General features: G+C 34.8%; 2 protein-coding genes across 3 annotated transcripts; one reads left to right on the top strand and one right to left on the bottom strand.

Annotated features, from left to right (window-relative positions):
- Nucleotides 1-123: 123 nt before the first annotated feature.
- On the bottom strand, nt 124-4,710 carry LOC107026524 (syntaxin-51-like). 2 transcript variants are annotated; one of them, XM_015227522.2, is made up of 6 exons: nt 4,527-4,710; nt 3,239-3,459; nt 2,253-2,458; nt 1,729-1,829; nt 1,565-1,609; nt 150-482 (listed from the first exon to the last, which is right to left on the bottom strand). In XM_015227522.2, the coding sequence occupies exons 2-6, from the start codon at nt 3,454-3,456 to the stop codon at nt 351-353; spliced, it is 702 nt and encodes a 233-aa protein (XP_015083008.1). In that variant the 5' UTR covers nt 3,457-3,459; nt 4,527-4,710; the 3' UTR covers nt 150-350. The 2 variants fall into 2 exon arrangements, with proteins under 2 accessions (XP_015083007.1, XP_015083008.1); XM_015227521.2 differs by lacking the exon at nt 4,527-4,710 and having other exon boundaries at nt 124-482; nt 3,239-3,477.
- Nucleotides 4,711-6,560: 1,850 nt separating this feature from the next.
- LOC107023955 (serine/threonine-protein phosphatase PP-X isozyme 2) lies at nt 6,561-13,616 on the top strand. The gene is made up of 8 exons (XM_015224805.1): nt 6,561-6,974; nt 9,907-10,059; nt 11,169-11,231; nt 11,302-11,387; nt 11,673-11,748; nt 11,828-12,096; nt 12,231-12,309; nt 13,151-13,616. The coding sequence occupies exons 1-8, from the start codon at nt 6,834-6,836 to the stop codon at nt 13,199-13,201; spliced, it is 918 nt and encodes a 305-aa protein (XP_015080291.1). The 5' UTR covers nt 6,561-6,833; the 3' UTR covers nt 13,202-13,616.
- Nucleotides 13,617-14,027: the final 411 nt, after the last annotated feature.

The following is a 14,027-nucleotide window of genomic DNA, read 5'->3' as shown; positions in this document are numbered from 1 at the left end:
TGTGTTTGTTGAACAATACAATGTCTGGCTTCCAAAATCACAAGCAAGCATATAAAGGTGTAAGTTTCGAAAGTATTAACACTTTTTTCGCCTGAGTCTTATCTGATTCATGACAATTGCAACTCATACTAATTTCACTCAAATATTGATAGACTTTGGAAAATGCTTTCGACGTCTTTTTTACATATAGAAACATATCAAGTGGAGAAAAAGACTACAAGGTTGTCTCGACACACTGATGTGAGTACAATCACGAAAACATCGATTACACAGGAGGAAACAGAAGGAGATGTTCAATATCTAATACACACACTTCTCATACACACTCCAAAGTACTTGTTCTTTTGCATTTACAGATACTTAATCAACATATATATTGCCACAACAAGAATGACAATTCCAAGTACCGCTAGAAGCATACACATGCAAGAGCAACCACCCTTTGTGCGTTTGTTCAAAATTCCAAGCTTTCTCTGCACCCGCTGTTGAATTATTGGTGAAAAAGAGGAAAGAAAATGAATTAAGTGACAACAAATAATTCTCACCAAGAATACAAAAGCTGAAGAAAATGAGACTGATAAGAACCGTCTTATTGACAGAGCAAGTGTTTGTATTAAAGTGTCCGTTGGTGCAGACACTTCGTTTAGGTTCTTTTTTATTTTTCCTTCTTCTTTGGATAATTGTGTCCTCCCAGCCAACTTGCTGCACATCAACTTATCCACCGGGTCACTCTACTTAACAAAGCTCAGGTAGATAAAAAGATTTCACCTAGTTTCGCCTCTCTAGGCTTCAAACATTGTGCCAAGGTTGTAACTCCAGTTATTTCAACAGCTAGGCCACCCCTTTGCAGGTAGAATACTTTGTTTGGTAAAACCAGTTACTTTGCCTTTATATCAATGTCTCTCCTCACCACCACCCCACCCACACACACACAAAAAAAAATAAAAAATAAAAAATTACATATGTTCCTCTTCCTCCTTAACCTCTTTTGGTAATTCAACACATCAGGATTATGGAATTGACAAAAATAATCAATATCCTGACAGTTCATCTGACCCCCTCCCCCATCAAAAGACATACAAAGGTTATCCAAATGACACAAGCGAGAAATGTGACCACATGAATGTCAATTTCATGTATCATCATCAGGACGAAAGTGCTTTCCCTTCAATATCAAAAGAAAAATGTGACTACATGACTGTCAATTACCTCAGGACACAAAAACTTTCCCTTCACTTATCCTTAATGTTCTAGTAACTCACCATTTTTTAAGCGCACACAACCAATCTCTAGATACCATCCCAATAACAAAGAAGCCCTCGGGGTGCAATGCTTAAACTTCTAAGTATTTTAACCTATTACATCCTGAACCCTAAACACATGATAGCTTTAAACCTTCTTCTCAAATTAAACAAGACATGATTAGTCATTCCAAACTGCAGAGCCTTCCAAACAGTTTCTGCGGTGCTGGAAGATGTCTACAGACTTGAGACTCCTAAAAGAATATATTAAGTCCAATGCTCACGAGAACTAGAGTTAAAATCAGGTCCTAACAAGTTCTCACCTGAAGTCTTGAGTCTGTAACATCAACATGTTCGTCCAGGTCATCCTGCATTTTTGGTAGGACAATGAAATCAGTATCCACTTTAGTAGCAGAAAGGTTTTACTCCTGTAAGAAAATTGAGAGTAAAGTATAGTTTAATGTAAAGCAGAAAATAGAGATCATACAATAAGTCTTGTTTGCAAGCCAAGTTCTTCATTAACTGCCAGTGCTATATGTTTAGTGCTCATCACTGTCTCCTCCAGACTCTCAAGGCCCTCATCTTGCTCTGATTTGAGAGTAAAGCAAACAAATAAGAAAAATAGCAGAATAAAAACCGAAAACTAAATAACATTTCAAACTTAGTACTTCTTGCCTCTAAATTAATGTAACACTGTGTGCGTGGAGTTTAAGATTTTATTATGACTTGTATATAATATTAGTAGAGGGCAAAGCAATTAGTTAGACAGGGAATCATATCATTTAAATTTGACTAGCTACATAAATTTGAAGAGCTTCAATGAGGATTCATATAGCCGAGCCCAACTTGTTTCAACTGAAGCATAGTTGTAATTGTTTACATAAATTTGAATTCTTGAAAGCTGTGAAAATAATTTTCAATATAATTGTCACCAAAGTTTAAATTTGAGCAGCCAAATGAGAGAAAAGAGTATCATACAAACTGGGAATGGAGGAGCAGAATAAAACTCGCCTTTCATAATTTGCCGTTGAAGACCGACAACACCATTATTGTCAAGACCTGTTGCTCTGCTCATAGCATCCACAGGCTTTATTTCTGGTCCAAGCAAACTGTCCCTATTCGCGAAGCTTGACATGTTCAATGTGGAAGCCATTTGAGATACTTTCGATTTTAAATTTGCAAGCATATCCTTGCGACGGTTCATCTCTTTCTCTGACCTACATACAGGAGGGAGTGCTCAAAAAAACATACAGAAGGCAACATAGCAGTAGTAACAGAATATGCAGTTTATTCGAATCTATATATGGACGGTGCAGCATGCAAACTTTATAGAGACTTTTGAAAGAGACAACTGTTTACACTATTAAGTCAGATTGCAGAAGAGAGTCTCAACATTCTGAATTACCATATAGACAATGCACATAAAACTTACTGCATAAACCAACCTAAAGTTTTATTTCAGCAATTCATCTCCATGGAACTCTCTATATTTCAACTAAGTGTGTTCTAGAAATTTATAAAATTATCAAGGAAAAAAGGAAAATTATACTTTTTACTGTTTATTAGTTGGCACTAAGGTATGGCCCAACCACAAGGCCGAAATTTCAGTAGTACTAAGTTCATGCTTGATTTAGGGGGTGTTTGGATTGTTTTTTTTAAGTAGCTTATAAGCTAAAAGCCATAAGTTGGTCATAGCCAAAATTTATCTTTAAGCTTATTTTTCTACTATTTTAGCCTAAACGGAAGTGCTTAAAAGCATTTTTAGTCTTTCCAAAACACCTCCTTACTTAGCTTTTAGTAATAAAATATAAGACCCTAGGAAACTTTGATTGAAAATATGTGCTCCATTGGGCATAAAAGAGTTGGAAAATGAAAATCAAATTGAAATGTCATTTCTAAACAAAATTTAATCAGAAACACATTCAACTAAAGTCCCCCCCCCCCAATACATTAACATTGCAGCCACACAATGAGAGAATCAGATAAAGAACACTCACAAAGGCTGCTTTCCAGGAAGCTTTGACAGGATAGACTGTAAGTTATCAAGTCTAGTTCCTAAAATAGTAATCTTCCTCCTTATAGCGGATGAATGACGCTGTGCTTCTGGGCCCGAAGCAGGCAATGAACTCCTTTCAGATATCATGTTAGTGATATCATCCGCGAGTTTCAGTCCTTCATTATACTCCCGGATCCATGAATCTCCAGAAGAAGCCATTACCTGAAGAGACATTAGAAAGAAGTACATTAATTTCTGCACTTGGATTGCAACTCAAGATTTTTTTTTTTTAAAAAAATGTAATGAGAATTGTAACCTTTATGCTTCTTTTCCATCATTAGAAGTACTTCATGGATGGTCCACCAAAACAAAAATATGGATTAAAAGAAAACCACATAAAAACAAAGGGTACGGAGATACTAAATGAAATCTGGAACAGAACTTCACTTTCTCATATAATGTGCAACACCATCCACATCCAACAACTTAGTCCAAATATAAAGAAAAACTAGAGGAACATCACAATTTCAGTTTGATCTGAGATCAAATTAACCTTGGTTTCCCAATTAAGTAAAACTGCACCTTCTCCACCAACCGTCCTCAAAAGAAAAAGAACTAAAAGCACCATAAAGAATAAAAAGGAGAAAAAATAAGAACCAGAAATGTGATCTTGAAGTTTGTAATGCATTTGTTCCTTCCTACACAACTTGATATTAGTATAGCCTATAGGATGAAGATATATCGCGATACATACGAAAAAACATACCTAATTTTTTGTCATATTATTTTTGTATGTAAATCAATTATTACAACAAGAAATACTAAAACAGAAACCAACTTATTCTGATGAAATGCCATAATTACTTCGCTTTCTCCTAGCTAATCCAATACCAATACGAAATGTGAAACTCCACAACAAAATTAGCTCAATTGCGAAAAAATGAGGCTACAATTATATGAAACAGCTAGTGTGAAACTGAGCTACAAAAATTAACTTAAATAACAGCCAAAGAAAGTAAAAGGCGGCTACAATTACACGAAACAGCAAAAAATCCCAAAGCTCACCCAATCCAGAACCCTAATTCTTCATTTGCAAAAGTATAAAAGAACAAAAATCAATACGCTACATAATTAAAGTCAAAAACACCACAATCTCTGCCGATTACGGATGATTGAATTTCATTCGAGTTGATCAGTTGAAAAAATTCAAAAAAAGATTTTTTTTTTTAAAAAAAGCAAAATTATTGAAATGATCGAACATAGGTCAAGTGACGAAGAGTTATAATTACCTCTTTCTGATCAGAATTCACGGTGGCGATGGTGGAATTGTGAGAGAATTTTTGAGAGAGAAACGGCGGGTCGGAATAATTTTAAAGAAGACGTGCCACTAACTTTACCGGCAACGTTTGTCCAGCTCCATTGTCCTCTTCGTTATTGTCTACACGCGCATTTGGTCATTATTATTGAAACCACTTTTATCTTTTCCTTTAGAATACTATTAATTAAAAGGGAATAAGAAAAATAAAACTACTAAAATAAGATCATTGTTTGGCTAAACTTATATACTCATTAGCTTATATAAGTATTTTTTTTAAATTGATTTGGGTATTTAACAAATATTAAAAATATTAACATTGAGAGTAGTGCTACAATATTCGTTTACTTATTTATTTTTTATTTCAATTCTCGACCTCAATTCTTTTTAGCTAAGGTCATGTCCTATTAAGTTAAAGTTGTGATGCAACTTGTCGTGTTTAATCATCACGTGTGAGTTCTTCTTTGGCTTGTCTATCCCTCTTAACTCCTGCTATTATCAAGTTCTCAGGCCTTCTAACTGGTTCGGTAAGCTAAAGTTGTGATCTGATATGTCATATTCTTGCGCTCTAAACCTTATTCGATCTAAATCTACATCTCTTAACTCCAGTACAATAACCTCTCGCACCTCCTATCACGTGCCCAAAACGTCTCAGTTTCGTTTTTCTCATCTTATCCATCACAACCTTATCTTGCATATTCTTCGTTCCTAGTCATCGTTCCTATTACACACGCTAATGTAATGAGCATCCTTATCCACTACATTTAGCTTCTGGACGTGGTGAATATTCACGATTGACAACATTTTAACTCATATAAGAACGTTGCTCTAATAACTGCTAATAAGTAGGACTTACCTTTTTTTTATGGGATTGCAACAAGGGACATGTAGGATGGTTAAACCCGGAGAAGAACCGATACCTCATAGGTGACTCTCCATTTTGCTAATCTGCGCTAATAGGATATGCTACATATCATCATCAATCTCCACGTTTTCTAATCTTTATTTCGCTCATCCCGCGTTAATTGGATATTCAACATCATCATCAATCTACCAATTTCCCATGCTTAAGTTTTTTTGTATTTTAAGTAAGTCTCGAATCATATATTTTTCTGCAGTTCTAAGCTAAAGCTTGATCTAAGTCAATTATACAATAATATATAATAATTAATTTTTATAAAATTTATAAAATAACGTAAGTAAAAACGCATAAAATTTTCGTCAAATTTTAAAAAATACAATATCACAAGAAGCTATAAACATAACTCAAAACTAGAAACAAAAATTACTGCATTCCTGAAATAGATTAAAAACAATGCAAATCATCGTTGGGCCCACAAAATAGTACCACGTAGGCTAAAAAGGGGTAAAAATTATTAATAAAATAAGTTCAGGGGGTAATAGGACCTTAGTATAGTATAAGTGTGTCTCTGAGATTTCGGGCATAGGTTGAGGGGCTACTTGGGCATTATCCCTAAAATATATTATGATTTATATAAATCCCATATGTATCATACGTGAGTTTAACTCACTTTTCTCAAGACACGTTTAGTAATATAGCCCCATTTAATGTTTAGGACTTCTTCCCTTTTCATTATTTATAAAACTAGCCAGATTTGGTGCATGAACTACACAAGCTAAATTATTTTATCCTATCCCTATTATTATTATTGAAATATACAAAAATGAAACTACAAAAGCAAGAGACAAACGATGTTACTTTATTACATTTTAATAGTTTTCAAAAAATAAACCATTTTATTGTCTTTAAATCCTAGCCATTCATTTTTCTTTTGGCCCTCAAGACAATGGAATCTTTATTTTTCCAAATCATTCATCTTATAGATTATTGTGAATCGAGAGTCAATTCGAATTAATGTTTATATTTATTAAAATAAAAATATATATATATATATATATATTTTATTCAATTCAAATCCCATTAAGAAATTACATTAAATTTATTATTATTATATTCGTTATAAATTAGTAAGTTGTATATTATACCTATGATCATTGTGTACCATATAAATAGGGGCAAATGAGTAATAAGCAAAAAATAAAAAGAAAAAGAAAAAGAAAAAAAGTAGAGAAAAAATGAAGTAAAAGTAGAGAAAGCGGCGAGTCAGCAACACCGTGAATCGCGAAAACCCGGCACTCGACGGCCCAGCAGAGGCTGCTACTACTCATATGCTCTTCAATCGGAGAAGACAGTTGTAGTAGATTTTGTTACGGAGCTCGCCGGTGAATTGAGAAAGTGAAAGCAACACCGAGTTCGAAGATGTCAGACCTAGATAGGCAAATTGAGCAGCTCAAGAGATGCGAGCCGTTAAAGGAATATGAAGTTAAGGCTCTTTGTATGAAAGCTATGGAAATCCTTGTTGAAGAAAGCAATGTGCAGAGAGTCGACGCGCCTGTCACTGTAAGTCGAATTAAAACCCTACGTTGGAGTTGATATAGGAAGGCAAAGATTGATTTTGACTTGGTTCGATATACTGAGCTGAGGTTTGAGTTTACTTGTCAAATGAGGGAATTGATGTATTTATTTTATTAATTTTTTTTGCTGGATTCAGTCTAGGTTTACTCTAATCCAATTAAAACCTTACGTGGGAGTGATATAGGAGGGAGGAACTGGGATTTTGACTTGCGTCAATACTGTAGAGTAAATACTGAGCAGAAGTGTGATTGTAGTTTGTTAAATGGGGAATTGATGAATTTATTCTCTCAATTGTTTTGATGGATTCGGTCTAGGTTAAGTGTTGGTGAGGTAGAGTTTTTATCTGGCAGTGTTCCAGCTTTTTAGGTCTTAATTCCGCCATGAAAGTGATTTCGTGTCAAACGACCCGATAGACTTGTTTATACTGGATTTTAGCAAAACTGCAAACAATTAAGGAAAGTAGTTTGGACATTTAAATGTTTTTTTTTTGATAAAGTAAGTGGTATTAATAATAGCATCAAGAAGATGTTGGAATTACAAGATATGACATTTGGATGCTCTTTTTTGATTTGGTACATTCGAGGAATTGGAATTTCGTTATGGATTTTTCCTTTGTTGTTCTGCTGGTTTTGTTTGAGGGTCCCTCTTGGGGATGGACTTGTTATTTGTATTTGTCGAAACTCAAAAGTTCAGAGAATTAATGTGGATAAATTTGAAGAACATTTCTAGATTAATTTTATATGTCTAGGTTAATTGTCTTTAATATTTTTAATTATTTCGTCATAACTAGAGGAATCACGTTTATTAGGAAGGTACCTTAAAGTTCCAGCGGCACAACTCTATACAAGCAGCTCCATTATATGTTGTTCAGCACTTGGTCCAATAATAATCTGACCTACCATCTACTATTATCTCTATAGTAGAGATAATAACTTCTTCCTACCTTTTTTTTGTATGAAAATAACTTCTTCCTACCTCACGTGAGTCACACTAGCAGTTGGCGGAAGTTTCTCTCTGTGTAGCGTTAATATTCCTGTTTATTTGTCGTTACTGTTTTGTCAGCATCTCTTTTGGGCTACTATTTCATTGACGTCACATCGTATTTGTATCTATCATTGGTGTTTCCTCAGTATACCTAATTATGAAATCAGGAGTTTGTGTCATTAAGATGAAGATATCAAAGGATACCTCATTCTTAAATAGTCTGTTTTTGGTGCACTCAGATGTGAAAATTGAAAGTTCAATTTCATTGGTGCATCTGTAGTTGACGTTTCATGCATCATCAATTGTTTAGGATTGGTGACATTAATCAGTTAAACCTGTCTGTTGAGGGCTGATATTATTGTTCCACGTCTGCTGAACTTGTCGAGCCAGTAATCCATCTCGCCAAGTCAATGCTACACATGACATTGCCGAAGCAGTGCCGTGTTAGTATTGCCTAGTTGGCTCTGTGGATTGTAATGCTATGGTCCAATTGATAGTATTTTGTTTTGTCAACGATTTCATTAAGCTGGCTGCACGATATTTCACGTTTAGCCACGACTCTTGTATTTATGGTGGCATCACGATTTAGTTAATAAGTTTCAGGATAATGCGAATTCAATGTTACTTTTACCCTTACTTTGGTGACAATATTCAAATGAATGTTGTGGCAACAATAACTTTCTTGTTGTATTTGACTTGGCTTTCTAGTCTTGATTTGCAAACAACGAGTTGCTTCATCATCTTGAATTTGAAGATGAAAGTTAAGAGAATTAGTTGGAATGTGTCCTGGGTTATTATATATGTTTAGATTAGTTGTGTAAAACATCATTTTGATAAAGGAAGTAATTTTTATTTTTTATTAATAGGGCCAAGAGGGTGTTAGCTTTACATAAATATATTACAGGTAATTGTGTATACTGTTAATAGAATATTCTTATTCTTTTTGTTAGCAATCTTGAAGATTATGAAGGTTTCATTGTTTTATGTAGTCTAAACACTCTTTCTTTGCGATCAAGTGTAGCTTATACTTACTAATACAGTCATTTTATTAATGATTGTACTTAGATGATCTTGAAAACTGAGGAAGTATCACTCTTTCATGTGACCTTATCAACACTTCTTTTTTTTTTCCCCGAGACTAAGTATAACGTAAACTTGTCACGATCTCTTAAATATTTTGGTGCAGCACTTAAATCTATATGAGCTCCTCTTTTCACTGAAATTGCTTCTTTATATATTATGCAGTACTGGTTAAGGTTGGAACAATGTTATTATAGTTTTCCTTCTGGGAGTTGGAGGATATTCATGAGAAGCTTCTATGTGATACTGTTCCATTTTTTGTTAATTAGCTGTTTCTTCTGGAGGAAATTCAATCAGCATTTATCTTATTCTGCCCAGTGAATGATATATCTGCCAACAGTTTGTGATGTAGAAGTATTAGTCATTTCTCTTGTCATGACACCAACTGGCTTGGGACTCCACAACTAGCTCTGAGTTGAGGCTTAATTGTTATTGTTATTGCTGCTTACTGTGGTCCATCCTGGGTTCTGGCTGAGTATATTATACCGCACCTGTTGGATAGAGGGCTCACAAATTTGGTTAGGGTCCAGAATATCTAGAAAGAAGAAGCAAAATATGAGTGTAGAGAATTTGCTACGGATGAAGGACATTCACCAATAGATTGCATTGGATTGTGGAGTCTCTTGGGATATATATTGACATGTATAATATTGACTTGTGAAATTGTAAAAGCTACAAGAGGGAATAGATTATCGTAAATTCTTATTCATTTAATTGACTATATGGCCTTATCATTTGCAGATGATATTCTTACGTGCTATGTTTGCCATGTAGTTATTTCATGCGAGTTCCACTTATGTACGTTCAGGTATTGCTTGAAATCTGTTTCAGCTATTGTTTTCTTGATGTGCAGATATGTGGTGATATCCATGGGCAATTTTATGACATGAAAGAGCTATTTAAAGTGGGAGGTGATTGCCCAAAGACAAATTACTTGTTTCTCGGAGATTTTGTTGATAGAGGATTTTACTCCGTTGAGACATTTCTTCTTCTACTAGCTCTTAAGGTATTTTATGTTTCTAACTGTCACTTTCTGTAATATCAGGTACATATACATATTCTTGCAAGTTTTATCTTATTGGTTAGACTTGGAATTATTCTTTAATTCACGTGCTATAGCATTTACTGTTGAAAGTTGGTTATATGAATATTTCTAGTCCCTGCAGTTTTTTGTTTCCTTTGTAAAACAGATGTTTTAAAACAAATAACATTTCAGGGATATACTGTTGCATACACTGTGCAATATGAGATAAGCATTCCAGCCTGTGTTTGCTTCATTTTTTGTTCTTAATTGTGTAATGGAATAGAAGTGGAATTTATTTTGATTGGAAACAAAATAGATGAATTGGATTCATTAAACTTTCATATTGTATGGGATAACTACAGTCTACATGTGCTTGCTTTTGTTGTACATCTTTGCCACATTGAGTTCCTTTGAATTCTTGAGTACAAGGCTAATAAGCTTATAATGATATCACTGTTGAATTTCTTTATCAGTAATAAAAAAATATCTCAGTTGCTTTTTAAAGGAAAAAATTGACATTGCAATTATTTAAATCATTATCAACTTTAAGGACTCCCCCACCTCACCCCACCCCAGTCCGCCCGACATGAGGATGTGATCTGACAGTTTTCTTAAATGTTAGTATCCATATGATGCTCTAACTTTTGAGATCCAGAATAAATTGTTGCATGAGACTGAAATTTTTTTGTTTTTATGAAATAGCACACTCGATAAAACACATTATGACAGTTTGCTTCTTGAAGCTCTAATAAAGTCGGCGTCAGTACTATCTCTGTCACATGTTATTCATTTACCTATTTTGTCTTTTCTGTGTATGCTTCCCCCACTTTTTCAATCTTTGCCTTCTGTTGCTGATTTCCACTTGACTCTGCTTCTTCCTAAATTGATTTCACTTTGGAAAATAACTGGCTCGTCCATTTCTTGTTAAAAATATCTTTGCTTCAATGTACTAAGTTTTTTTGTGCCTTCCCTTGTTGAGTTGCGTATAGTAGATTACTAGATTTTACATCCACATTCATGTCTGTTACTCAACATTTTGCCTTTTCCCTTTTAATTGTGGAAAAAGAAAATAATTGGTAATGCATAATCAGGTGAGATATCCCGATCGGATCACTCTTATCAGAGGTAACCATGAGAGCCGCCAGATCACACAGGTTGGTCCTTCATTTTCTCTACCAATAACTTTAACTTATTATATGATCTTATTCTCTTCAAAATTTCCAGGTATATGGATTCTATGATGAGTGCCTACGGAAGTATGGTTCAGTAAATGTTTGGAGATATTGCACGGATATATTTGACTATTTAAGGTTTGCTACTTTATTCTACTGATGTCTGAAATTGGGGAACCAACCTGATATGTCTGATGCATTTTTATTAGATCCACTGCTTTCTAGTTTGACATAGAACCTCTCCTCTCTGTCATGGTTCCCTTGTCCACTTGCATGACATACTTGAGAAATTTCGGACTTTGGTGTTCTGCTGGTCCTCTTTTCTCGTTCCAACAGTGTCCATATATGACTGTGTGAACAAGTTATGGTACATTTACATTTGGTAGTACTGAACTTCTATTACTTGTCTTGATCATAATGCAGCTTATCCGCTCTTATTGAGAATAAGATATTCTCTGTTCATGGTGGTCTCTCTCCTACAATATCTACATTAGACCAGGTTTGGAACTAGTCTCTGACTCTGTTGCTTGAACTTTTACTTGTGATGGAATCCGTTGACATCATCATGTCTATCTCAGATTCGAACTATTGATCGGAAGCAAGAAGTTCCTCACGAGGGTGCCATGTGTGACCTACTATGGTCAGATCCAGAGGACATCGTTGATGGATGGGGATTGAGTCCTCGTGGTGCAGGTTTCCTTTTCGGTGGCAGTGTTGTCACTTCATTTAACCATACAAATAACATAGACTATATATGCCGTGCACATCAGTTAGTAATGGAAGGATATAAATGGATGTTCAATAATCAGATAGTTACAGTCTGGTCTGCTCCAAACTACTGTTACAGGTCAGTTAAGTCACAGGGTTAGTTTGTAATTTGTTCTTCCTCTACTGTCATCTTCCTCTTTTCTTTTGTCAGAGGTATCTTTGTTTCAAGTATTTTGGAATAAAATAATTTGTATTCATTTGAATACATTGCAGATGTGGTAATGTTGCAGCAATTCTTGAGCTAGACGAGAATCTTACTAAGCAGTTCCGTGTGTTTGAAGCTGCTCCTCAGGTTTGTCATGTTTGGTGAATGAGGAATATGTTATTAATTTATTAACATGCTATTTTCACTCGCAATGGTTAAACAGAAATTCCACATCCCATTGTCCTATATATTTCTTTCATTCATGAGGCATTTATTAACATAACAAAATGCAGTGCACGGAGAAGTGGCAAGGTACAGGGCATAGAAATACTGGAACTGTCCAAATGAATTCTGCCTATTATAAAAATAGAACTATTGGAAGAGAACAAAAAACATCATGGCACACTGTACCAATGTCCATCCAGGCTGTCCAGCCAATGTGCAACCCCCCTCTTCCATGAAAGGACTTTTTAACCATCTAAGAATACCTTCTGAATATCACGTCACTGAAAACTGTTTAATGAATCCGCTCTGGCTATTAATAGAAGTTCAGATTCTAGTTTCCATTATCAATAGTATTTTTAGTAGTCTCCTACTATCGAAGTCTTCGGTTTTATATTGTTGCTTCCTGTGCTTCAGTTATCGTATTAATCGTTTGTTGCTACACCACTGTATTTCCTTTTCATACTGATTTTTGATATGCTTTATTTGTACCGAGGGTCTATCGAGAAGGGCCTATGCATATGGAGTTATGAATAGAGAATGAAGTTATGGTCTATCTCTTTCTTTCTTATCAAAGGAAGAATGAAGTTATGATCTGGTGATAGATATGTCGAGAAAAATATATATTTTTTACCAATAACTTATCAACAAATACATTGATCTTTACCAGTATGGGCTGAGAAGGCACACAGTTACTTGTATAGGATGCCTATGTGAGACTCTTCCGCGCAATCTTACATTTGTATAATTTTTTGGTGAAATGCAGGAATCAAGAGGAGCACCTGCTAAAAAGCCTCCACCAGATTACTTCCTGTAAGACGAGACAAATGATTCAATTTTTGCCATCAATATATCCATACTGTCGACAATATGGCTCTGTAGAGGAGATGCAGGAGTTGCTCTCACATGATTCATTTTGGTAGAAAGGCTTCTTGGTTTAACCGAAAGAATGGTACCATTTTTAGGGTTTCTAAGATCTGAATGCGTGTCGCCCATTTTGAAATCCCATACATGTTATTTTTCCTTGTAATGTTGGTGTGTGTAATAGAAAATGGTGGGACATTGAAGTGATAGTTGCAATTATGAGGCAACTTCACTCTCCTGTAAAGGAGTTGTGTACGACTTAAGTCGAGGACCCTTTTTTCAGCATCTTGTTACATCTGGACTTTGGTGAATCAGTAAATGTTTCTTGATGTCATGTTGCATAAAAACATGCACATTTTTTATGGTCATATTGAGTGTTTGTATTAATTAAGAGACCATGAAATATCTAATCTGTCCCAAAATGAACCGATGATATTCTATTTTTAGAAAATGAAACATGCGTAACAGATTGAATAGAAATAGTACACGTACCCATTGATACATGAAAATAATTTTGTTGATAAAACTGTCCTAAAGTGGACAGAAAGTATGGAACACCTGGTCAACCTTAACTTATGGTTGTAATATCAAAAACAAACAGTTCTTAATGGGCTAAAGTTAAAAGTTTTCTGCAACTTGGCCTATAGATTGTGGTGGGAGTTATAAGTGATTTATATATCCACTAGTAAGTTCAAAAGATCTTGTACATATGAAACTCCAGGATAATTAGATGTTGAATTTCACACGTAAAAGTTTCATAAAAAAGCCAAAGAAGAAAA

Source organism: Solanum pennellii, chromosome 7 (assembly GCF_001406875.1).
Source record: "Solanum pennellii chromosome 7, SPENNV200".
NCBI classification, from domain to species: domain Eukaryota; kingdom Viridiplantae; phylum Streptophyta; class Magnoliopsida; order Solanales; family Solanaceae; genus Solanum; species Solanum pennellii.
The sequence above is the reverse complement of the archived record's forward strand: the minus strand, read 5'-3'. Positions and strand labels throughout refer to the sequence as shown.

Bases quoted from the DNA above. Each gene is read 5' to 3' on its own strand.
- LOC107026524 (XM_015227521.2), bottom strand. From the start codon at position 3,471: ATGTCTCTTCAGGTAATGGCTTCTTCTGGAGATTCATGGATCCGGGAG. The intron at 2,459-3,238 runs GTGAGTGTTCTT...TCCTGTATGTAG, and splicing joins CTTCCTGGAAAGCAGCCTTT to GTCAGAGAAAGAGATGAACC. The intron at 1,610-1,728 runs GTATGATCTCTA...CCAAAAATGCAG, and splicing joins GCTTGCAAACAAGACTTATT to GATGACCTGGACGAACATGT.
- LOC107023955 (XM_015224805.1), top strand. From the start codon at position 6,834: ATGTCAGACCTAGATAGGCAAATTGAGCAGCTCAAGAGATGCGAGCCG. The intron at 10,060-11,168 runs GTATTTTATGTT...ATGCATAATCAG, and splicing joins TTCTTCTACTAGCTCTTAAG to GTGAGATATCCCGATCGGAT. The intron at 11,232-11,301 runs GTTGGTCCTTCA...CAAAATTTCCAG, and splicing joins AGAGCCGCCAGATCACACAG to GTATATGGATTCTATGATGA.